General features: G+C 40.5%; 1 protein-coding gene across 1 annotated transcript in view; it reads left to right on the forward strand.

Moving 5' to 3' along the window:
• The window catches only part of LOC100079882 (E1A-binding protein p400), a 100132-nt gene that overhangs the window by 45985 nt on the left and 27654 nt on the right, over positions 1 to 26493 (forward strand). The window contains exons 15-34 of the mRNA XM_029053357.2: positions 1129 to 1316; positions 1581 to 1758; positions 2303 to 2439; positions 3295 to 3464; positions 5014 to 5188; positions 9750 to 9886; positions 11242 to 11428; positions 11841 to 12004; positions 14558 to 14718; positions 15979 to 16143; positions 19258 to 19425; positions 20207 to 20292; positions 20614 to 20912; positions 21722 to 21924; positions 22023 to 22192; positions 22660 to 22856; positions 23153 to 23264; positions 23790 to 23933; positions 24864 to 25034; positions 25929 to 26012. Of these exons, the coding sequence (XP_028909190.1) occupies positions 1129 to 1316; positions 1581 to 1758; positions 2303 to 2439; positions 3295 to 3464; positions 5014 to 5188; positions 9750 to 9886; positions 11242 to 11428; positions 11841 to 12004; positions 14558 to 14718; positions 15979 to 16143; positions 19258 to 19425; positions 20207 to 20292; positions 20614 to 20912; positions 21722 to 21924; positions 22023 to 22192; positions 22660 to 22856; positions 23153 to 23264; positions 23790 to 23933; positions 24864 to 25034; positions 25929 to 26012 (3296 nt within the window). The remainder of the gene's footprint in view (positions 1 to 1128; positions 1317 to 1580; positions 1759 to 2302; positions 2440 to 3294; positions 3465 to 5013; positions 5189 to 9749; positions 9887 to 11241; positions 11429 to 11840; positions 12005 to 14557; positions 14719 to 15978; positions 16144 to 19257; positions 19426 to 20206; positions 20293 to 20613; positions 20913 to 21721; positions 21925 to 22022; positions 22193 to 22659; positions 22857 to 23152; positions 23265 to 23789; positions 23934 to 24863; positions 25035 to 25928; positions 26013 to 26493) is intronic.

The following is a 26493-nucleotide window of genomic DNA, read 5'->3' on the forward strand; positions in this document are numbered from 1 at the left end:
ATGTGTCTGTTATATTGTTATATTGTACTCTCCCAAGCACTTAGTACAGTGCTCTGCACACAGTAAGCACTCCATAAATACAATTAACTGACTGACTGATGGCTGACACGGGTTGGGGAGGGCAAACCCCTGCCTTCATTTTTCTCTACCTTTCTTGCTGCTGGAGCTGTTCTTCGCCAAACACTAGACTAAGAACTAGGGTAAATCCAATATAAGCAGACAGGACACAGTTCTTACCTCACACAGAGCTCACAGTTAAGAGGGATAGGGAACAGGTGTCTTATTCCCTTTTTTCTGAATGAAGAAACTAAGGCACAGAGAAGTTAAGTGACTTGCCCAGGGTCATAAAGCAGCACTCCCTTCCCTGAGACTGTAAGCTTGTTATGGGCAAGGACTGTGTCTGCTAATTCTGTTGTATTTTACTCTTCCAAATGCTTAGTACATTAGCCCTTAGTAAGAGCTCAATAAATACGATTGATTGATTTCAGTCATTTTTGTCCCTTTTCTCTGGATCCTTTCCAGTTTTTGCACATTCTTGTAGAAGTGAGATGACCAAAGTGGGACCCTGTTCCGTAATAAGCAGCGTGGCTCAGTGGAAAGGGCACGGGCCTTGGGGTCAGAGGTCGTGGGTTCTATTCCCGGCTCTGCCACTTATCAGCTGTGTGACTTTGGGCAAGTAACTTTTCTGTGCCTCAGTTACCTCATCTGAAAATGGGGATTAATTAATTCATTCAGTCATATTTATTGCACACTTACTATGTGCAGAGCACTGTACTAAGCACTTGGAATGTACAATTCGGCAACAGATAGAGACTGCGAGCCCTCTGTGGGACAACCTGATTATCTTGTATCTCCCCCAGTGCTTAGAACAGTGCTTGGAACATTGTAAGAGCTTAACAAGTTCCATTATTATTATTATTATTATTATTGAAACTGTAAGCTCGCTGTGGACAGGGAATGTGTCTGTTTATTGTTCTCTCCCAATTGCTTAGTTTGGTGCCCTGCACACAGTAAGCGCTCAGTAAATACTACTGACTGACTAGAGAAAGGTATTAGCAAATTCATATGAACGTTATGTTCAGATTTTATATATAACATGCATCGATATCAATCTCATCTCTCTCTTAGAAATGGAAGATTTGGCAAGTGACAAAGAGAAGGAAGTAGTTCTCATAGACTCGCTCCTTAGCATCGACCAGTGTAAAGGGGCAGAGAGAACAGCGCATCTTGTAAAGAAACACACACGAGATATCGCGGAAGTCGCTGCAGCTGCTGAAGTTCTGTTACCTAAAGGCAGCTCCCGGATCACAACAGCGGTACCTCTTCTCTGTTTGTTGTAGCACCTGGTCTCTGTGGAGGATGCAAAAATATGTAGTTGTTAATTGCCTTTGGTAAAGAAGCAAATAGGGGTGAATCTAAATGGTCCGGTTTTCATTTACTGATCAGGTGATGATGTGCCATTGCTTTCTGAAGTAGGATTGCTAGTATTTTAAAGAAAAGTTTGACTAGGCCTTGAATCTTTCCTTAATCTAAAGGGGGAAAAAGTTCAACAACGTAAGCTTTTTTCCTCCCCCAAACAGGTGAAATTTAATACTCCATCTCTGCTCTACGGGGCCCTTAGAGAATATCAAAAGATCGGACTTGACTGGTTGGCCAAACTTTACAAAAAGAATCTCAATGGCATATTGGCAGATGAAGCTGGGCTTGGGAAGACTGTGCAGGTCATTGCCTTTTTTGCACATCTAGCTTCCAATGAAGGTAAAAAAACCCACCCAAATATTAAAAAAACCCTGAAATTTATCTTTTCAATAAACTTTTAAATTTGGCATTTCTGTGGTATTCTTAAAGATTACTGGAATGTTGCATGAGGATTTTAAACTGCATTCTTATAGGATGAATAGGAAACAGTATTGTCTATTTTAGCCACTAGAGAAAGTGTTCAAAGTAACTTTGATTAAAAAGTGAGAGTCTCCTTTGGACTGGAAATAAAGTGTGAATAGACAAAGACAATCAGTTATTTCTGTTTGCAAATCAGCTTGGTTTTGCCTATAGTAGTCACATATGGTCTTTTAAGAATGCTCTTTCATCTTATATAACAATAATAATTATTTGTTAAATGCTTACTAAGCATCAAGCACTGTACTAAGTGCAGGCTAGATACAAGTTAATCAGGTCAGACATAGTCCCCGCCCCCTCATAGGGCTCACAGTCTAAGGTAGGAAGGAGAACAGGTCTTTCCGTTTCTTTCGAAGGCTTGAATCTCAGCTCTCCTTTTCATTACACACGCTTCTCTTTTCCGTAGGCAACTGGGGTCCCCATCTCATTGTGGTGAGAAGTTGCAATATATTGAAGTGGGAACTTGAACTTAAACGCTGGTGTCCTGGTTTGAAAATTCTTCTCTATTTTGGCAGCCAAAGAGAGCTTAGAGCAAAAAGACAGGTATTGCATCCTGGAATAGTAACATGAAGTCATTTCACATCATCTTAATCTTCCTCCTTTCTTCATCATTTTTTCTTGGCCTCCATAGACATTATAGTCCCTTTCTATTGTCTCATAAAAAGGGAAATGGACTTAAATTACAGCCATAACAATTTCAATTGGAAAGAAATTCTTGACATTGAAGACTTTACCAAACTGTACCCCCATCATACTCATCATCATCACAACAGAGTTGTGGAATCTCCTTTTTGGTGATATGTTCCTAATTGATAGATAAATCAATCAATAGCATATATTGAACACCTACTGGCTGAAGAGTGCTGTACCAAAAAATTAAAAGTCTCTAGACACTGAACTTGTCGTGGGCAGGAAATGCAGCTACCAACTCTGTTGTATTGTCCTGTCCCAAGTGCTTGCTGTACATAGTAAGTTCTTAATAAATAACATTGAATGATTGCAGAAGTCTTAGAAGACATGATCCGTGCCTTCAAGGAGTTTAAAGACTAGCAGCAGAGATAGACACATATTTGAGTCAATGGTTTCTTTTAAGGATTGATCAGTTGATCGTCATTAGTATTTATCAAATGCTTACTGTGTGCAGAGCACTGTATTAAAAGCTTAACAGAGTACAATATAACAGAGGTGGTAGACCTGTTTTACATCCCCAAGGAGCTTACAATCTAGAGGGTCTTGGAAAAAAGAAAATTTGGCCAAGTATCCCTTACAGTCATTGGCTTCAAAAACATTTTTGGAATCACTTTTTTTCCATAAAAAATGAATCAACTGTATTTTTGCTTAGGTAATAATCTGGTAAATGTTGACCATAGTTAATTACTTCTGATTTGTCTTTGAAAGGAATGGATGGAACCCAATAGCTTCCATGTATGCATCACCTCTTATAAGCAATTTTTTAAAGGGCATCAAGCCTTCACAAAACTGAGATGGAAATATTTAATCGTTGATGAGATGCAGCAAATAAAGAATATGACAGAAAAGCATTGGGAGGCACTTTTCAATCTCCGAAGGTTTGGAGCATGCCGTATTTACATTCTTTAAGTTTCTTTCCTGTTCATAAGAGAAAAAAGTTCTGAATCAGAATTGATTCATTGGGTTCTAATCCCGGCTATGCCACATGTCTTCTGTGTGACCTTGGACAAGTCATTTGACTTCTCCATGCCTCTGTTCCCTCATCTGTAAAATGGGGATTAATACTATGAGCCCCATGTGGGACATGGACTGCGTCCAACCCAATTAGCTTGTATCTACCCCAGCGCTTAGTACAGTGCCTGGTACATAGTAAGTGCATAGTAAATGCCATTTTTTTTAAAAAAGAGTGCCATCATCAGTTCATTCTCATTTGTCATTTATGGGTTGCAGAGACATTGGGCCTACTGGTATTTATTGTCAACTGCAACTGTGCCTAGGGTGTATGGATAGTTATTCTAGCATTTTTACCTCCATCTCCGGGTCTAGGGAAGTGCAGTGGGGTGGGGTAGTTAATGCTCCTGAGGTAGACAGAGCTATGAGTGTGCTCCTCTCATAGCAAGCTGTCAGACAGCAGAGAATTTTGAAAGAGCAGTAAGAGTAGGATATCTGGGATGAAAGAAGATACCAGTGTAGGCAAAGACGTGTTAGAATCCATTTTTCATTAGCACCTCCTGTTTTCAGTGCTTAGCGTGGTGCTGAATAGCTAGGTGATTTAGAGACCCTGGTGGAGGGTTTCACAGAATCAGGAAAGACCGCAGGGACAGGGTCATTTCAAGGGCAAATCTGCTGGTTCCCACATCTCACACCCTACACTTTCAAGTAGCCTGGAGCCTTCGGGATAAATTTCTCTTCTGCAGCACAGTAGTTGCGATTTACATGAGGAACTCAGAAAGGAGCCAAAGGAGAACTGGGAGAACTTGGAATTGTTGAAGTACAGGTGATTGAAATTGCAAACTTGAAAGCTGTTTGGTTGAATTACCTATACTGCAAGCCATCTTGAATGTGGTCTCTTAAAGAATTAGAGTTGAAATATTTAAGTTAGGCAACATAGCTTCCTAAGATTTTAAATTAATTTCCTCAATGGAATGAGGTCAAAATGGCTTCAAGTCAATCAGTGGTATTTATTGAGGGCTTAACTGTGTGCCGAGCACTGTACTAAATATTTAGGAAAGTACAATACAAAGGTGTTTGTAGACACCTTCCCTGTCCACAAGGAGCTTACAGTCTAGAGGAGAAGGCAGACATTAAAGTAAATATAATTTAAAGTGTGTTCATAAGTGTCTTGGGAGTGAGGGTGGGATGAATACCAAATACCCAAAGGTCACAAATCCAAATGCATAGATGAAACAGAAGGGAGATGGAGATGGGGAAAAGAGGACTTAATCAGGGAAGGCCTCTCAAAGGTTATAATAATTGTAAAAGTGTGAATGTTACATCTTTCTTACCCCAGACTCCAAATCATTTCATTTTATCTTCACCACCTTCTTGAGCGAGTGTGAAGGACAGTGCGTTCAGAAACAATCTGCCATTTTAAAGATTTATTATCATACACACAACATTAATACTTATTTTCTTTCTTTTTCACAGCCAGCACCGTTTACTATTGATAGACACTCCTTTGCATAATACCTTGATGGAGTTGTGGACCATGGTGCACTTTCTAATTCCAGGAATTTCTAGGTCTTACTTGGATTTTCCAGTGAAAACTGCCAATGAAGAGAACCAAGATTACTGTCATAAACTTGTCATAAGGTTGCACAGAGTAGGTTGTAGGTGTTTTTTCCCCCCATAAGCACCAGAATTTACTTAGTTCCCATTCTACCACTAACTGAATAGAATCTCTGAGGCCATATTTTATCAGCTGAGTCGATGATGATGATGATGATGATGATGGTGTTTGCTAAATGCTTGCTATGAGCCAGGCACTCTTCTAAGCCCTGGGGTAGATACGGACTAATCAGGTTGGACATAGTCCATGTCTCACAAGGGGCTCACAGTCTGAATCCCCATTTTAGAGATGAGGAAACTGAGGCACAGAGAAGTTAAGTGACTTGCCCAAGGTCACACAGCAGACACATGGCAGAGCTGGGATTAGAACCCAGGACCTTCTGACTTCCAGGCCTCTGCTCTCCCCTATAGGCCATGCTGCTTCCCTGAGTTGAATATCACTCTCCCGGAGTCACTCTTCTACTACCACACTGCAGAATTTACTGGAACACTGAAAATGAAGAGAGGCAACTCTTAGGGAAAGGAATAGCAGAAGGGAGAGCTTTTTTCCCTTTAAACGATTTCCTCCTCCTCTTCCATTTATGTCTCCTAGAAACTGGAGGTTTGTTGTAAGTGATTTCCAGAGCCGGCATATATGTTAATCCTAGGAGTTGAACATGCAGAAAACACAATCCCTGTACTAAGGAAATGTACTTACATTATAATGGAGAAAAGACCGACAAATATGGATCTTCTGTATGAGAGGGAATTAGGTGGAAATCAATCAAATTTATTTATTGCTTATTGTGTGCAGAGCACTGTACAAAGGGTTTGGGGGAGTACAAATCCACCTTAGTGTCCATTTTGCGGGGGAAGTTTTTTGGAGGAGTTAAGATCTGAACTGTACTTTTAAGGAAAGGACTAGGAGATCAGAGATAGGAAGGAGAAGGCTGTCGTTACTGTCATGACTGTGGCTGTGGTCATGTTTGTGGTGTTTGAGTCCTGAGGAGACTGGAACTCTGCTCCTCTACCCACAGTGCCCGCTCTCTCTTGTTGTATATGTTGCTGCCCTTGTCTTTTATATTGTTTTGTGTTTTTGCTGTGTGTGCTGAACATGTCTACCATTCATCCTCTTTCCGTACCCTTGTCCTCAGCTTGTGAGCTCCTTGAGGGCCAAGGACTGGTTCTAATTTTCACCTGTGAATATTTCCCCAGGGCTTAAACCAGTGCTCGGTACACAGTGAGCACTTAGTAAATGTAATTAATACTCTGACTCTTTAGTAGAAGGGTTTTCCAGATTTGGGAAGGAGAATGTGAGAAGGATAGAGGTTATAGTGGGAAATCTTGGGGAAGGGTACTGAGAGTTATAGTAGTAATGTTAGTAGTAGTATTAGTCATAGTAATGTTTATTGAGCACCCTCTTGATGAAGTGGTAAATTCAGAGTAAAGAAATGACTCACTCTCTGCCCTTAAGGAAGTTACTCTCTGAGTATATAAGATTTGCTAATCTGGAGCTAAACATAAGAATTAGGAGGACAATAGAGGGTATGTAGAGGTTGAAAAAGTGGAATCATGAGTGCGTAGATGACGTTCCCATGTAGTATTGATTTCTGCTTGCAGTATGTTTTAAATCATAGGCTGAAAACTAGAGAGCTGCATAGTTACTGCCTAGCCCTTACCCACCCCCATAGTCTCTCCATCCAAACCCAACCCACGTCTCCACATTTCCACAGAAGAGGATCCAGTAGACCTGACCCAGTCTCCACTTGCAGTGGCAGGAGGATGGCCTCTGTGACTGGAGACTCCAAAGAGAATTTGACTATTGAAGGGAAAAGGAACATGTTGGCAAGTGGGCTCATAGGTGGCCTCCCTGTCACTTTCCCCTTAATACTACTACTACTACTAATGATAATAATAATGGTATTTAAGTGCTTATTATGTGCCAAGCACTTTCCAAGTTTTGGGGTAGATTCAAGGTAATCAGGTTGTCCCATATGGGGCTCACAGTCTTAATCCCCATTTTACAGATGAGGCGACTAAGATACAAAGAAGTTAAATGTCTTGCCCCAAGTCACACAGCTGATAAGTGTCGGAGCTGGGATTAGAACCCAAACCTCCGACTCCCAAGCCTGTGATCTTTCCACTAAGCCATGCTGCTTCCGTTAGGGCACAGTAGGACGGGCTGGGGAGAGGGATAAAAGGAATAGGCTAGAGTGAGATGAGAGGATTGGGGAAGAAAAAAATAGGGGGAGGGGCAGGGTTCCCTCAAAATAGGTGGTAGTACAATCCTGGCCAAGGGGCACGCCGGCCATCCTAGCATTGGCGGCGGCTACTACTCGGTCCTGATCATCTTATATCAACACCAGCACTCAGCACAGGGCTTGGCACATAATAGATGCTTAACAAATGCCACAGTGAATATCATTCATTCATTCAATCTTTTATTGAGCGCTTACTGTGTGCAAAGCACTGTAGTAAGCGCTTGGACTGTACAATTTGGCAACTGGTAGAGACAATCCTTGCCCAACAAGAGGTTCCCAGTTAAAGACTGGCAGCAAAACAAATAGGTATCAGTACCATCAAAATAGATAAATAGAATCATAGAATTATTATTTCTACTAGGGTGGCTTTCAGTTAATCAGCTCTGTCTCCCCTCTACTTATCCTGGCTCCTCTCCCAGTACCATCCAGCCCACCGGCTTCACTCTTCTATCGATCAACCAGTCAGGTGTATCTATTGGTCATTTACTGTGTGCAGAGCACTATATTAGGTGGTTGGGAGATTCAGTAATACAGAATTGATAGACATGTTCCCTGCTCACAAGGAGCTCACAGTCTAGACGGGGAGACAGACATTACAGTGTGGCTTAGGGGAAACAGCACGGGCTTGGGAGTCAGAGGTCAGGGGTCCTAATCCCAACTCCCCCACTTATCAGCTGTGTGAATTTGGGCAAGTCACTTAACTTCTCTGTGCCTCAGTTACTTCATCTGTAAAATGGGGATTAAGACTGTGAACCCCACGTGGGACAAGCTGATTATCTTCTGTCAACCCCAGTGCTTAGAACAGTGCTTTGCACATAGTAAGCACTTAAATGTCATTATTATTATTAATATAAATCAATAAATTACAGATGTGGACCTAAGAAATGTACTAGTACCAGCCTACTCACTGTGCCTTGCTCTCTTCTCTCTTGTCATCGTCCCCTTCTTAATGACCTCCCTCCTGCTCGGAACTCTCATCCCCTTCATATCTGACAGAGCCAAACTCTCCCTGTCGTCAAAGCACTACTAAAATCACATCTCCTCCTGGAAGCCTTCCTTGATTAATTGTTAATAATTTCCCCATCCTATTTTCCCTCCTCAATCACCTATTAACTCGAGTCCATACTTCTGGGGACTTTGGTACTCACCCTACTGCCAACCTCAAAACATATATGTACACATCCTTATTCTCTTTTGCTTCCCCTACGTCATTTACTTTTAATATCTGTCTGCCCTGCCAGATTGTAAACTTCTTGAGGGAAAGAAACATGTCTACCTAATCAATCAATGGTATTTATTGAGCGCTTTCTATGTGCAGAGCATTATATTATTGAGCGCTTTCTATGTGCAGAGCATTATACTAAGCACTTGGGAGAGTATAATACAACAGAATTAGCAAACGTATTCCCTTCCCATAACGAGTTTACAGTCTAGAGGACAAGCTTACTCTACTGTTGAACTCTCCCAAGTGCTTCGTTCAGTGCTATGCGCATAATAAGTGTGCAAAAAATACCACCGATTGATCTAAAGTGCTTTCCACAGTGAAATTTAGGAGTTTATCCACACTCAGCCTTAACCCATCTACCAATCAGTGGTATTTATTGAGTGCTTACTCTGTGCAGAACACTGAACTAAGTGCTTAGGAGAGTACAAAAGAGTTCGTAGACCTGTTCCTTGCCCCCAGGGTGCTTACAGCCTAGAGGGGGAGACAGACATTAAAATAAATTGTGGATTGGTAAATTGGTAAATACCTCTTGTTGGGGCTGAGGGTTAGGTGAATATCAAGTGCTAAAATGGTACAGATCCATGTGCAGAGGTGACCCAGAAAGGAGAGGAAGTAGAGGAAAAGAGGGCTTAATTGGGGAAGGCCTCTTGGAGGAGATGAGATTCTAATAAAGGTTTGAAGGTGGGGAGAGTGGTGGAGAGAGTCATATATGAAGGGGGAGAGAGTGCCAGGCCAGAGGCAGGGCGTGGGCAAAGGGTGAGGGTCAAACTTGATGAGACTGAGGTACAGTGAATACTGGTTAGAGGATTAAAGTGTGCAGATTGGGTAGGACTGAACACTAATAAACTAAGCCAAATCTTGACAGCAGGCCCCTGGGGGTTGGGTAGGGGAAAGTATAGGTCTCTATTTGCTATTAAGGATACTGTTTACTGAAAATTCAGGTTTTTTTTTGCCAATTGGGCAGTAAGATCAGGGATTCAGTCAATCAGTGAAAGTTATTGGGCACTCGTGTGCAGTGCACTGTACTAAGTGCATGGGAGAGTATAATAGAGTCTGTTTACATGAAAATATAGTAATAAATCAAGATATTAAGTGAAATGTCTGCAGTCAGCCATGTTCATTTTTTCTAGATGATACAACCATTTATCTTGCGAAGATCAAAAAGAGATGTCGAAAAGCAGTTAACTAAGAAATATGAACATGTGCTCAAGTGTCGGCTGTCTAATCGCCAAAAGGCCTTGTATGAAGATGTTATATTACAGCCACGGTGAGAAATTGCAATGTGATTTTGAAGCAATTTATATACAGTGCTTTTCATAGAGAAGCGTGGTGTAGTGGATAGAGCATGGGCTTGGGAGTCAGAAGGTTGTGGTTTCTAACCTTGGCTCTGCCACTTGTCTGCTGTGTCACCTTGGACAAGTTACGTAACTTCTTTGTACCTCAGTTACCTCATCAACAAAATGGGGATTGAGACTGTGAGCCCCACATTGTACAGTGACTGTGTCCAACCCAATTTGCGAGTTTCCACCCCAGCGCTTAATACAGTGCTTGGCACAAGGTATGCTTAACAAGTACCACTACTATTGTTATTATTGTTCAATTTGATAAGCCACAAGACCTGTTTGATGTCTTCTTCAGCATCATTTGTGCCTTATTCTTTCCTAATTCCCTACTGCCTTTGATAATACCGACCACTTCAATGTCGTTATGGTCTTCATCAGTAGTACTTATTGAGTGTTTACTAAATGTAAAGCACTCTATCACCTTCCTCATCCCTTAGTTTTTTTCCCCCCCTCCTCATCATTAACAGTTTTTACTGAGTTCCCACCCTCTGTGAAGGACTATACTTTTTGTGGTATTCGTTAAGCATTTACTATGTGCCAGCCACTGTACTAAAAGCTGGGGTAAATAGCAGCTAATCAGGTTGGATGCAGACCCTGTCCCTTATAGGACTCTTAGTCTCAAACCCATTTTACAGATGAGGTAACTGAGGCATAGAGAAGTGAAGTGGCTTACTCAAGGTCTCACAGCACATAAGTGGCAGAGCTGGGATTAGAACCCACGACTTTGTAACTCACAGGCCCGTGCTGTATCCACTATGCCATGCTGCTTCTCATGTGCAGAGCCCTGTAGTAAGTGTTTGGGAGAGGACAATATATCAGAGTTAGTAGATATGTTTCCTGCCAACAGGGAACATACCGTCCAGCTCGTTGTGGGCAGGGAATGTGTCTGTTTATTGTTGTATTGTACTCTCCCAAGCACTTAATACTGTTCTCTGTGTACACTAAGTGCTCAATATATACAGTTGAATGAATTGAACGAATGGAGGGCCATAACCTAATGCATTTTAGCTTCTCCCAACTGAGTAGAGCCAAATGACCAATATAAAGCCCCCCACAGTGGTTTGGCTGTGAGAAAGTTATCATCAATGCTGTTAAGAAACACAAAATCTGTGACTTTTTTCAGCCCATCACTATGTTTTTCCCATGCAGTAGTAGCGAGCAATCTTCCAAAACCAGCAAAAGATTTTTAGGTTATCATCAGGCTCTAAGGATCATTTGAAAGTAAATTTTTGGGAAGTCTTGATGAGTTTCCAAACTAATGGAGTTTTTCCTCTAACAGAACTCAGGAAGCTCTCAAAAGTGGGCAGTTTGTCAGTGTCCTTCACGTTTTGATGAAGTTGCAACGAATTTGTAACCATCCTGATTTGATAAATCCCAGACTTTCTGGCTCCTCTTATGCGTCAGAAGCCCTGGAGTTAAGAATTGCTTCTCCAATACTTCGAGCATTGGAACGTGAGCTCTGGAAGGTTAGTGAAAAATAAGAATTGAAAATTAAATGTCCTCAAGTGCCAAAGGGAGATTCCTTGCTTTCCTCTCCTAAGGGATCTTTATTCCACTGCATCTGCAATATTAAAATTGGAATAAATTACTATAAACCACGAGTCTTCCTGTTTTCATGTACAAAATTCTAATACCTAGTACTATAATTATTTGGGAGCCTAAACATTCTTAGACGGTTCATATTTGTCAGCAAGTGTCACTGGGGGTAGGAACGGGGGATTGTTCTGTGCGGAACTCAAGATATCTTGGGGCATTGCAAAAAGTAGTTTTGTTGGTTTTTAGTTTTTGTGTGATTTTTGACAAAATATAGTTGTTTTCCACACTGAATTTTAAGAGTTTTCCCCCCCCTCGGCCCCCACACTTTTTTATTCAATCTAGGATACCGACATGTCTATATTTGATCTGATTGGGGTAGAAAATAAAATGACTCAGTATGAAGCACAAGTGTTACCTAAGCAAAAGGTGACAAGAAAGCTTATTGAAGAGCTCTATAGCTCACCTCTTCCTGTGAGACCCAACCCAGTGAAGATCAAACCAAGCAGGTATGCACTATTTTGTCATTCAGCCTACAGATTTAAACTTGTAGGTCCCACCTTCACAACATCTCTAGATTCTGCCCTTTATTCACCATCCAAACTGCTACCATGCTGATCTAAGCACTCATCATTTCCTGCCTTGACCTGCATCAGCCTCCAAGCTGATATGGCCACATCCTGTCTTGCCCCTCTGCAGTTCATACTTCACTCTGTTGCCCAGATTATTCTTCTGAAAAACCATTCAGCCCATATCTCTGTACTCCTCAGAGACCTCCAAAGGTTGCTCTTCCACCACCGCTTCCAACAGAAACTCCTTACCACTGGTTGTAAGACACTCAATCAGCTCTCTTCCTCCTGTGTAATCTCCCTCATACTGCAACTCAATTTATATTCTTTGTTCCTCTTTCATTCATTCGATTCATTCAATTGTATTTATTGAGTGCTTACTGTGTGTAGAGCACTGTACTGAGAGCTTGGGAGAGTACAGTACAACAATATAACAGTCATATTCGCTGCCCACAACAAGCTTACAGTCTAGAGGGTGAGACAGACAGTGGAGGCAGCCGAGTGAAGTATGTCCTGAAGTGGGGAGGGGTAAAAGGCAGGGAGGTTAACAAGGAAGCTGATGCAGTAATTGAGATATCTGTTATGCACTTATTATGTGCCAAGCACTGTACTAAGCACTGGGGTAGAAACAAGATAATCGAGTCCCACATGGGATTCAGAATCTAAGTAGGAGGAAGAACATGTTATTGATGGTATTGATGCCTGTCTACTTGTTTTGTTTTGCTGTCTTTCTCCCCCTTTTAGACTGCGAGCCTGTTGTTGGGCAGGGATTGTCTCTATCTGTTGCCGAATTGTACATTCCAAGCGCTTAGTACAGTGCTCTGCACACAATAAGCGCTCGGTAAATAGTATTGAATGAATGAATGAACAGGTCCTGAATCCCCAATTTGAGGATGAGCGAAGGGACAGGGGGGCACATAGAAATTAATGACTTGCCCAAGTTACATAGCAGACAAGTTGCAGAACCAGGATTAGAACCCAGGTCCTCTGACTCCCGGGCCCATGCTCTCTCCACTGGACCATGCTGCTTCCCAAGCAATCAAGGTAGAAGAGGATGTGAGAACAGTTTGAATGGAAAGGGTGGATTTTAGCCATGTCGGTGATAGATTGAATCTAGGGATTGAATGAGCGATAATGCCAAGGTTAGAGGCATGTGAGATGGGGAGGTTGGTGGTGCTGTCTAAAGTAAAGGGAAATTCATGGGGAGGGCAGGATTTGGGCGGGAGGATGAGGGCTTCTTTTTGGGAAACGCTAAATTTGAGGTGTCAAGACATCCAAGTAAAGATGTCTTGAAGGCAGAAGGAGTCCTGGTGGGTTTAGGCAGTGGTTCCAATGTTAGATGATCTTGGCCGGCTGAGGCAGCTCAGCAGAGAAAGATCTCTGTGTCCGACACGATAAGGACCAAGCACAAAACTATGGCAAAGGACTATCTACCTGAAGACCACCTATAATGGATTGTTGACTTCCCAGCAGTTTTTTATACTTGCAGCCATGGAGAATACCTTTCCATCCAAAGCAGTGTCACCAACAATGAAGGGAGGGAGAAGGAAGGAAGCAAGAGGAAGATGTGGGGAAAGTAAGGAGAGGAAGGAGGGAGCCTGGGAAAAAGAGGCCAGGATCTAACTCTGCTACCACCTAATAGTCCCCATCAATCAATCAATGGTATTTATTGAGCACTTACTGTGTGCAGAGCACTGTACTTTTTTGCCTTCTCCAAGCTTCATGATACACTGGCATTGGGATTCCATGTTCCCCATACCGTCCCCACACCCATAGTTGGTGGCTATTACATCCCCAGTGGAGAGACTTATTGGAGAACTCCCCTGGTTCTACTTGTGAATTAATGCACAAGTTCATTTTAATTAACAAAATGTTCATTGGTCACTAAGTTCCAAAGCTAAATGGGAGTGAAGCTATGGGCTTAGATTGACTTAGTAGTAAGCAGTGCTTTTCTGGGGGCCTTTGCCATACAGATGTGCAGATGCATGGATTTTCTTAGGCCAGGTTCCTGAAAAGAAGTTAGTCTTGCAGGCCCGAGGGGATTTTGGATGGGTGTTACTTCAGAGCTTCTTACAATCTGGAAGTTGACGATCGCCTGCTGTGACACCAACCATACAGTTTCTTCCCAAAGATTTAATTTAAATTTAATAAATTCATTGCTTTATGTATATTAATGTCTATCTCCCCCTCTAGTCTGTGAGATCGGTATGGGCAGGGAAGTGTCTGTTGTTGTATTCTTCCAAGTGCTTAGTACAGTGCTTTGCACTCAGTAAGTGCCCAATAAATGTGACTGACTTAAGGAATGCTTGAATCAATGAACATACCAGATATGCAGTCCTCCTATGTTTCTGTCACTTGTGGAATGATATTAGAATTGGGAAAATAATGTAGGTCTTCCCCATGGTAGCACTAAAATTGCTAAGCTGATCTACACTTGGGAGTATTTTTTTATGTCCATTAATTTATAATTTTCTGTTGCTTCTGGGTCTTCAGATTGTTTCAACCTGTGCAGTATGGACAGAAGCCAGAGGGTAGGACTGTATCTTTTCCGAGTACTCCAGTACAGCGGACAGTGACCTCAGGAACAGCCACAGTAACACAACCGGGGCCAGTCCGGGGAAGATCCCCCATTGCTACAGCCTCTGCAAATCAAGGTGAGAAAGAGAACACTTTTGCATGGTTGTTGGCATATTCAGGCTTGAGAGCATTATTCTATCAATAGAACTTAATCTTATAACCAGTCTACTGTACAACAAATAGGTAATGATCTACACTATCACAAAGATAAGCTTATAAACCCTGTATCTACCCCAGCGCTTAGAACAGTGCTCTAAGAATACAATAGGATTACGCTTTTATGAAAAGGATGTTTGGTAAGGTGAAAATTTTGTTGAGCAATCAAACAGATTCTTAGTACCCTTCTGCAAGTTTTCTTTTGCATTCAGGTTGTTTAAAATATTAACCAGAATATCAAAATATTAATCAGTCAGTCAAATTTATTGTGTTTACTGTGTGCAGAGCACTCTACTAAGCACTTGGGAGAGTACACTATAATAGAGCTGGTAGACACATTTTTTGACCACAGTTGGTTTACAGCCTAGAAGGAGAGACAAACATTAATATAAATAAATAATTTATGATATATAATTATGCTTCTTTACTCCCCTTTGTCTCCTTCCAGATTGGAAGAGGGAAGCTCACCTCAAGATCTTAATAACTGACACTTTTTAAAAGCTTTTACCCATCACTATGGATAACACCACCTTCTTCTCTGCCTAACAAACCATTATTTTGGTATTATCCTCAACTCATCTCTCTCATTCAGTCTGCATATTCAGTCTGTCAAATCCTGTTGATTTGCCTTCACAATATCTCTAGAACATGCCCCTTACTGTCTATCCAAACTGTTACCAGGCTTAATGAGAAGCAGTGTGGCTTAGAGGAAAGAGCACGGGCTTGGGAGTCAGAGACTGTGGGTTCTAATCCCTTCTCTGCCACTTAGAATTTAGGGCTTAGAACTGTGCTTTGCAATTAACTAATCCATCAATGGTATTGAGTGCTCATTATGTGCAGAGCACTGTACTAAGCACTTCAGGAGAGTGCAGTGCAGCAGAATTAGTGGATAAGTTCCCTGTCCATAATGAGCTTACACTCTGCACACAGTAAACTCTCAGTAAATGCCACTGATTGATTGAATGATGTGGTGCAACCATAACCCCTAGACTCTAAGGTCAGTGTGGACAGGGAATGTGTCTGGTGTATTGTTCTGTTGTATTCTGCCAAGTGCTTAGTACAGTGCTCAATAAATACAATTGATTGACTGACTACCTGGAAGACACTTCTGGCCCAATTGACTTGCCCAGATGGGCGGAAGCCAAATAATGTAATTGTATGCATTTTTCCTTCTTTAACAGGGGGAGAAGTAGTAAAAATAGCTCAGTTGTCTTCAATAGCAGGAGCTCAGGGCAGAATTGCCCAGCCAGAGACACCTGTGACACTGCAGTTTCAAGGCAACAAGTTTACACTGTCCCACAGCCAGCTCCGTCAGCTCACTGCTGGCCAGCCTCTCCAGTTGCAAGGTATTAAGCATCTTTCAATACCTGGATGGTGGAGGATTGTATTGTCACTTGTCGGGGTGAGAAGTACTGTGTATTGATCCCAGTTCTCCCAGGATCTGAAGTTATTGACTGTTCATTGTAATACTGTGTTTGGGAAAAGTGTTTCCATTTTAGAAATGTTTAATGAATTGCCACCTATGCACTTGGATCTGTGACCTTTGAGCATCTGATATTCATCATCATCAATGGTATTTATTAAGTGCTTACTCTATGTAGAGCACTGTACTCAGCGCTTGAGAGCATACAACAAACTTGGTTGACATGTTCTCTGCCTACAATGAGCTTACAATCTAGATGGAGAGGCAGACATTGAGAAGCAGCATGGCATAGAAGATAGAGTGACCTTTGGATATTTGATATTCACCTTATCCTCAACTCCACAGCACCTAAATATAAATTACATATTATAAATTATTTATAATAATTATAATATCTGTGGGCAGGAAATGTGTATGTTTCTGTTTATTGTTGTGTTGTACTCTCTCAAGCGCTTGCGTTTATTCGAGGATATGGTTTCCTCCCCAAGAAAGCTGTCTACATAACCTTAATATTCTCATGCTCAATTATGACCCCTCCCAAATGCTGGTGTTAGTTGTGTCTGGTTTTGTCAGTGAAATTCTTTCAACTTGCCTTTAAGTTTGTCTGTACAGTGCTCTGCTCCCAGTAAGCACTCAATAAATACAGTTGAATGAATGAATGAATTTGTTAAGCACTTACTATGTGACAGGCACTGTACTAAGAGCTGGGGTGGATGCAAGCAACTCAGGTTGGATACAGTCCCTGCCCCATGAGGGGCTCACAGTTTCAATCCCTATTTTACAGATGAGATAACTGACGCTCAGAGAAGTGAAGTAACTTGCACTATGCTGCTTCTCAATGTCTGCCTCCCCGTCTCGATTGTGAGCTCACTATAGGCAGAGAACGTATCTATCGAGTCTGTTGTATGCTCTCAAGCACTTAGTACAGTGCTCTACATATAGTAAGCACTCAACAAATACCATCGATGATGATGATGATGGTGATTCAGTGATAGCCTTCAAGTCTATCTTGCCAGTATATATCCTTGGATGTTATGTTGTAGGTACAGGCTGGAATATAGTCTTTCTCAGACTAATTGGCCCTCTATAGTGCTTTGCCAATTCTGGGAAAGGATTCATAATCACCCACGTTTCTTCTTGGGTATGTGCTTCCAGACTTGCAGAGCATGCTCATCATCACATGTCTGCCTCACCCCCAGGTTGTAAGAACCTTGGGGTCAGGGAATGTGTCTACTAGTTTATTGCACTCTCCCAAATGCTTAGCATATTGCTCTACCTAGAATAAGCATTCAGTAGGTACTATGATTGACCTAATGGTTTTTTGTGTCACATACTGTTAGTTATCCATCCACCTCCACATCAGACAGAAACTCCATTCCGTCAAGTTTAAAGCACTCAATCAGTTCACTCCCTCCTAACTTACCTATCTGATTTCCTATTCAATCAGTCATATTTATTAAGCTCTTACTATGTGCAGAGCAGTATACTAAGCACTTGGGAGAGCCCAATACAACAATAAGGGACACATTCCCTGTCCACAGTGAGTTTAGAGTCTAGAGGGGGAGACCATTCAACTCTATTACAACCCAGTCTGAAACTCCTTTCTCTAAAGTCAGTCTGCTCTCTTTACCTCAAGCTCATCTATCTCGCCACTGACTCCTTGCCCAAGTTCTCTCTCTGTTTTAGAACTCTCCTTCCCTCCATATACAAAAGACCACCACTCTCCCCACCTTCAAAGCCTTATTAAAATCCCAGCTGCTTTGAGAGGCCTCCCCCGGGTAAGGCCTCTTTTCTCCTACCCCCCTCCCTTGTGCATCTCCTATGCGTTTGGATCTGTACCTTTTAAGCACTAGATATTCACCCCACCCTAAGCCCCACAGCACTTTTGTCCATATCTGTAATTTATTTTAATATCTGTCTCCCCCTGTAGACTGTAAGCTTCCTGTGGGCAGGGAACATGTCTACCAACTCTACTGTACTCTCCTGAGCACTTAATATAGTGCTCTGTACACAATAAGAGCTCAATAAATCCACTGATTAAGACTTCTAGTTCTGACTCTGTGCCCGGATCCGGAACTTTGACATCCTTCTAAGTGACAGACTTCATTCTAGGGTTTTCCACATGCCCAGCCCTGTTCTCCCTCACATTTTTACATTTGAGAGCTTCAGGACAACCTCAGATATCAAGCAGACTGTCAGCAGGTGATAGGGTTATCAGAGTTGCCAGTATTTCCAGGAAACAGCTGTCAGAGAGAGCACACCTGGGGTATTCATTTTGTTTGTTCAAGGATGCTATTTCCTCCTCAAATACTCTGTCTGCATAACCTTAACTTATTACTCTCATGCTCAGTTGTGATTTCCCCCTCTAAATGCAGGTGTCAATTGTGTCTGGTTTTGTCAGTGAAATTCTTTCAACTTGTCTTTAAGTTTGTCTGGGCAGAAAGATAATTGGCAAATTAACTGTTGGATACTGGTGGGTTTAAGATGGTGAGATACTTGATTATCAGTCAATCAGTGACATTTACTGAGCACTCACTCTATGCAGAGCACTATAGTAAGCACTGGGGAAAATACAATATGATTGTTGGTAGATTCAGTCCCTGCCCACAAGGAACTTGCTACCATGGGTTCCTCTTAGATATGCTAATTTTAATGCTATTAAATTATTTTCCCCTAAAATGAAAAATACTACATTGTGTTTCCTTACTATGAGAAACAGGCAAAATTAAACAGATGACACTGCTACGTTTAGGAAAGGAAACAGGGATCTCTTTTTGTCTACAGTAAGAAAAGTGAAATTAATTGTCCTTCCATCTCTTCATTCTGGTTTATATATAAGCCACATAGAGAGTACACTGAAATTGAATTTGAATATGAAAATATTATTTTGTGGAAGAAATCACTCCATTCTCTTTAAAATCAAGAAATCTGAGAGTCATCTTTTACTTGCAAAATAATTTGGCTAGAATACTTCTGTTTTGGTAAAGAAGGAACTGCTTTGTATTCTGACTATTTTCATTGATCCTTTTGATTGTAGGCAGTGTCCTTCAGATTGTTTCTGCTCCAGGCCAACAGTATTTGCGCCCTCAGGGGTCAGTTGTCATGCAGACCATGTCTCAGTCTGGAACTGCGCAAAATGCTCTGAATGCTTTAGGAAATCAGCATCAAGCAAGTATTTCAAGTTCAGCGTCAGTCACTCAGCAAAGTAGGTCATTTTCCTGTAAGACATTAAAACTCAGTTGGTTCTAAACTACATAAATCTTGGATGCGCTACTTCCCTTATCTGTGAAATTGGAATTGTGAGCCTCTTGTGGGATTTAGGGGTTGTGTCCAGTGTGATAGCCTTGTGTCTACTCTGCAGTTAACATAAGCATATAATACGTGTTACCATTTTTATACCAGTTTAGAACATGGTGGGATGCAAATTTCTTGGTTTCTTTTAGCCTGGCTTGGTTGCTCTAGAATCCAGAATGCGATATCAGTGCACTAGGTATCCCCATGTCTCTGTGAGAGAAGTTGGGAGCATATTACGTCCTCCCCAGTTTTCAGAGGCAGAAACTGAGGCCAAAAATAGTCTAAATGATTTATCTCAGGTCACTCAGCCAGTCAGAGAACTGAGCTTTCATGAATTCTCTTTCTTTACCAACAAAATCCTGCCCCTTCAGATAATTTTTTTTAAAATTGATGGTATTTGTTAAGCACCTACTATGTGCCAGGCACTGTACTGACTGCTGGGGTGGGTAGATACAAGCTAATCAGGTTGGACACTACATGGGTCTCAAGGTCTTAATCCCCATTTTACAGATGAAGAAACTGAGGCATAGAGAGTGATTTTCCCAAGGTCGCACAGCAGACAAGTGACAGAGCTGGGATTACAACCCAGATCCTTCTACTCCCAGGCCTGGGCTCTGTCCACTAGGCCATGCTGCTCTCTTTTAATAGTGGATGTTGTTAAAGGAAGAGTAAACCCTGTTTTTAATCCTCAGTTGGTATACCAGGCAGAACTGCAATTGCTAACTTGGCACCTGGTGATCAAGGACTGATAGCAAAACCATCAGGAGCCCAAGCACAGGTAATTATTCACTTAGTACTCATCTGCAGATTACAAAATGTTTTCATTTTATAAATTCAAATGTTATAAGAGTTCTTAGCTTACATTCAGGTTGCATTGCTGAAAACAGAGTATTCTAATTAGCCCAACACTTCTGGATTTTAAAAGGAATAGCGTTTTCTGTGTGTATATATGTATGTGTGTACTTCCTGGAGAATGGAGAAAAATTTATAATTTATAAATATATTTATTTTTCCTCATTATTTCCCATTTTATCCTAACGTAATTTTATATATTAATGTATTAAAAACGTTTCTTCTCATTTTTTGGGTGGGGGTGAAGGAATCCTTAGAGGAAAAAACTAGACTCTTAAAGGAACGTCTGGATCGAATATTTTCTGGCAATGAACGGCGCTGTTCCAGAGCACCAGTGTATGGCAAGGATTTGTTAGGAATTTGCACTTTGTTTGGTAAAAGAAAGGTGCCTCAGCCTCATTTCCCTGGAGACAATAAGTGGAGGTGGGCTGGCTTAGTGAACTGCTGCTGTTCTGCAGATAGCCCAGAAAATTCAAATGATCCACTGCAATATCTGATACTGACAGCTCACCAGAGAAAAGAATTCCTACAGGACACCATTCAAAGGTAATAATTCGCATTGTTGTTTTTGTGAATGATTTGCACAAGTCAAACGAAAGAACCTAAACAATGCCATTTCTGGGCCAAGTGGATGGTCCCTTCACCATAATGTTCTCTCTCCAGTATGGCCACAGGATTTTGGAGTCCATGACCTTGAGAGCTAGCTTTCTGTGTAAATAGCCATACAATATCACATCCCTAACATTTCCTCCTGTGTCCCTAACTTTACTCCTTTTCCAGTTTTTATAGAGACTTGCTTGCCCATAGGATTGTCTATGAAATAGTCTTAGAATGATCTTAAAATTATTCTCTAATTTTCTAATAATGTTCTGTTAGTTATTTTTGAATGTGTTTTTCTTTTTCTGGCACAAGGTATTTGTGTGTTTTAATTACTTTGCCACAGACATATTTTCAGAAGTTTTTATACTCTCATTTTCAGGATTATTTTGGGGATTGAAACAGATATTGTTCAATAATAATATTTTGGGGCTAGGCAGAGCTAAATGGGCATGACTAAACTTTCGAAAACACCCACAGAAAAGATTGAATTGAAGCTTCCATTTATGGGGGAGTATTTTATGGTTTTCTAGGACTTGACAGAACAAGTTGTGCTTCCAGATTTGCTCTTGGTGGGATTTCAGCTGACTTAAGAATTCATGGTCAAAAATATAGATGTCCTGTTTCCAATTATTCTCACCTGTTTGTTATTTTGTGTTATTCAGCTTGTATTATTTTATTAAATAGTTACTTAATGATTCTAAAAACCTCAGAAAAACTACTCTTTGTAGACCTAAAAGTTTGCTGTTCATTTTTAGGGTCCGCTGTGTGCTCCCTGCAGTGGTTGCCGCCCCTCCCTCTTTATGTACCACGAACCCTCCGGCTTCGTACAGCCATAAAATGAAGGTCTTGAAGCACAATCTCAAGAAGCAATTGACTCCCTATTTCCATCAGTTGCAACAGATATCAGCTCCTTACTTGTTACAGTTTCCCGATCTCAGATTGGTGCAGTATGATTCAGGTACAGGAGAAAAACAATATGTGAAAACATCAAATGGGTTCGCTTTAGCATTTATGTGCTTTTTAATTTTTATTTTGTCTTATTCTTACGCAAAACAGGCAAGTTAGAAGCACTGGCTATTTTGCTGCAGAAGCTGAAATCGGAAGGCCGCCGGGTCCTGATTTTATCTCAGATGATTCTAATGTTAGATATTTTGGAGCTGTTTTTAAACTTCCACTTTATAACCTTTATCAGGATAGACGAATATGCCAACTCTGAGCAACGTCAGGTAGGATTCCTATATCATGTATATATTTCTCAGTAATTGGATGAACATCATTTTAAAAGCGATGAAATCTCTTAAGTGTTTACTTTACACCAAGCACTATGGGAGATACTAAATGATCAGATCGGATCCAGTTCTTTTCTCTCATGGGACTCACAGGCTAATGGGGAGGGAGAATGGGGGTTTTACCCCCTTTTAATAATGATAATAATAATAATAATAATAATGATATACTATGTGCCAAGCACTGTTCTGAGTGCTGAACAGATGAGGAAGCTGAGGTTTCAAGAGGTTAAATGACTTACATAAGATCACAGAGCAGGCAGGTGTTGGAACTGAGATTCGAACCTGGATCTTCTAATTCCCAGTCCTATTCTCTAACTACTAGGCAACATTGCCTTCCAAGCATCATTCCCAACGATTTCCTGAACCATCTTTTATTTAGCATTAATAGGCCTTTCATCCTATAGGAACTGATGAAGAGTTTCAATAGAAACAAGCGGATATTTTGTGCCATCCTCTCTACTCATAGTCGTTCTACAGGTATAAATCTTGTAGAAGCAGACACAGTCGTGTTCTATGACAATGATTTAAATCCAGTGATGGATGCAAAAGCTCAAGAGTGGTGTGAGAGAATTGGAAGATGCAAGGATATTCACATATACAGGTAACAGTGGCAGAGAAGAGCCTTTCTGTAACATATTTCAATTTAAAATACGATGTTAATAATACAGAGTTTAATGTTAGAAATTCTTAGCCCTGTTTCAAAATGAAAGCCTTATCAGTCCAAATTTCCAGTTAAACAGTACCTGTCTTGAGTTAGTTTTCAATTATGAGATGAAGACCAAAATGAAATGTGGATTTTTATCCTTATAAAAATTGTGAATTGCATGCTTGCCTTTTTTTTCCAAAACCTTAATTGACAAAAGCATACTTAGGTATATACATATGATATATTTCCAGACTTGTAAGTGGTAATTCTGTAGAAGAAAAGCTGTTGAAAAATGGCACTAAGGACTTAATCAGAGAAGTAGCTGCTCAAGGAAATGACTACTCCATGGCATTCTTAACCCAGGTATTTAGATTATACTTTTTTCCAGGTTAATAAAATAGGAGTGCATGTATGAGGAAGCTTTAAAAAAACAAACCAAAAAACACCCACCTTTTTAGTTAAGAAGCATTTCCTCTTTCTGTAGTTACTTTAAGCCCAAATTATGTGTCCTCTATAAAAGAAGCTTGAAGACAAAGGATGTGTGGCATAGTTGGCTGGGGAAGGGTAATGAGAGATGAAGATTCTTTAGAAAGAAAGAGCAAAATATTTCATATCTCCCCTTATTGAAGGATATTTTTCAACAAGCCTTTCTGGAAAAAATAGCCTCTGGACTATAAGCTCACTGTGGGCAGGGACTGTGACTGTTCATTGTTGTATTGTACTCTGCCAAGTGCTTAGTACAGTGAGCACACAGTAAGCGCTCAGTAAATATGATCGAATGAATGTATTCCCTCCTCATTAAATTACTTGATGATCTTAAATTAATTAGTAAATAGTAAATTAAACTTGGCTGATAGTTAATATACTGTGTCTTTTTTTTCCTTCCAGCAAACCATACAGGAACTATTTGAGGTCCATTCTCCTTTGGAAGATTCTGGCTTTGGAGTGAAAGCTGAGGAATTTGTGGTCCTCTCTCAGGAACCCTCTCCAGCAGAAACCATTGCACCTAAGGTTGCGAGACCTTTTATAGAGGTAGGAAATAACAACAAATGTATATTTGATGGTAAGGTAAGTTCACTTGGAAGAGGCAAATCTAGAATTAGAGGAAAATGGAATATTTTCCTGGAGTTTGAATGTCCTGTTTTGAGTCTTTTAGCCCCTCTATTTAGATTTTGCATCTAGTTTTTACTTTTCTTCAGAAAGCAATGTTTAAAGGAAAGAACCATTTCTGTGAGTTATTTGGGAAGTTAAGAATCGATATAGCACCATTTTTAAAAACAAAAATGTGTCTACATTTTTGTCTTTTTATTATTTACATAGTCAAACATTTCGGTACAATCTGCTTACATCAATATTTTAATATTAAAGCAATTGGATTATAGTATATCGTTAATTACTCCTGCGGCAGGTTTTAGTTTAAAGCTAAAGCTATTTCATTGAATTTTAAGAGTCAGAACCAATTTATACAATTAATTTCTAACTTAAATTTGACATAGATTTTCAGAAAGTATCAATATCCATGATGAGCAAATATTGTAAAATGAGAAGGTATTGCTGTAAAAATCCATTAATCCAGAGTCCAGATATTTTGGAAATTCCTTTTCTTTAGAAAGTCTTGCCTGTGATCATCAGCATCTTGACTCGACCTGGAGTTAAATAAAGGGCATGAGCTTGGGTTTCTAGGAGCTATGTGCATCCCTTGGGTTTTTGTGAAAGACTTTGGCATTTGGTCTTAGCTAGTTCCAGCCCATCAGATGCAAAGCTCTTGGGACTTGGGAAAGTAAAATAGAGAAGGTAGACACGATGCCTGCCCTCAAGGATCTTACAGTCTAGCAAGGATCTGACAATCTAGTTTTCTTTGGACAGGTTGTTGGTTTAGGATTTTATTTTAATATTTGGCATGAAGATTTCAGACTTTTAAATTATGCTTTGGTTTTTTTTTTGCAAACTATATTTTGAAAGGCCCTCATCAGCATTGAACAAGAAAATGAAGAAGAGCTAAGTAAACACGAGGAAGAAGCTGGGGAAACAGGATCGGAATCTGTCATTGAAGCTTTAAGTTCAGGCTTTCGTGAGCTAAAATACAATGAAGAGCCATCGCAGCTGGAGGAGTTAGTTGCAGTTGTCGATCAGGTAAATATTTTGTAAAGTAATCGTTATCGTATGAGATTCACTCGTACTGAAGTAGTTTTTTAAATATAGTTCTTACATTTTAAATAAAATAAAGTGTTAAGATACTTATTTGTCTTAGGTGAACCAAATTCCTTTGAATGAATGAATGAGTAGTGCAACTAGGAATCCAGATTGCTGGGCTAGGGTTATGCTTCTGGGCGACTTTGGTAGGAAGGGGTAGAGGATAGTTGCTAAAAGATGTCAACGAGACAGTCAGTCAATTATATTTATTTAGCACTTGCTGTGTACAGAGCACTGTACTAAGTGCTTGGGAGAGTACAGTATTACAATAGAACAAATACAATTCCCTTCCCAGGGTGAGCTTACAGTCTAGAGGGGGAGTCTTTGGCCTGTTGCTGCTTCTCTTGTACTCACGTCTCCATTGATAATAATAATAATAATAATGACGATTATTGTTATTATTATTGTGGGATTTGTTAAGCACTTACTATGTTCCAGGCACAGTTCTAAGCCCTGGGGTAGATATAAGCACTGAGAAATTAAATGACTTACCCAGTATCACACAGCAGCCAAGTGGTGGATCCAGGATTAGCACCCAGGACCTTCTGACTCCCAGGCCCATGGTCTATCCATTAGGCCATGCTGCATCTCCTTTCCTCTTTAGCCCTTTCTAGTTGATGGGTGTCCCATTGCACCAGTGTATTTCTGTCTCTCTCTCTCTCTGAGGCTAGAGAGATGAGTCAGTTTTGGGAAAATTCCTTCCATCTATGTCTTCTTTACTTAGAGAGTGTGTGGGGGTTTTTTTAAACCTAATTTTGTGAAAAGTTAAATATCCTTTGAATAGACATAGCATTAAATTTGTAATAACACTAGTTCACATGTTTTCCAACACAGCTTACTCCTATAGAGAAATATGCTTTGAATTATCTGGAGTTCTACCATGTTTCCAGTGATGAAAGCCAACCAGGAGTAGTGGAGGTAGGGGAATCAATTTCTTCTATTTGGAGTGCATATAAGATCTCCTAAACATGTATATAACTTATTAGCATACCATTTCCCCTAAACTTTGTATACAGAAGTGATGGCATGAATTAGTGAAGAAACTTGTGACTCTCAGGGAGCTATCAATAAATAGCATTTATTGAGTTCTTATTTTGTGCAGGGCACTATACTAAGCTCTTGAGAGAGGACAATAGAGTCAGTAGACAGGATCCCTGCCCTCAAGGAGTTTACAATCTAACAGGGGAGCCAGACACTAAAATAAATTGCAGGTAGAGGTAGCAGTTTTTAAAGATTTGTATGTATATGCCCTGACTTCCTACTTCTCTGAAATCTCATATTTTCTCTTGCCATCAGGACATCTCTACTCGGATATTCTGCCAACACCTCAACCTTAACATGTCCAAAACAGAACTCATCCTCTCTGAATAATTGGTCATTATTGTATTTTTTTTCCAAA

This window comes from Ornithorhynchus anatinus, chromosome 2, assembly GCF_004115215.2.
Source record: "Ornithorhynchus anatinus isolate Pmale09 chromosome 2, mOrnAna1.pri.v4, whole genome shotgun sequence".
NCBI classification, from domain to species: Eukaryota; Metazoa; Chordata; class Mammalia; order Monotremata; family Ornithorhynchidae; genus Ornithorhynchus; species Ornithorhynchus anatinus.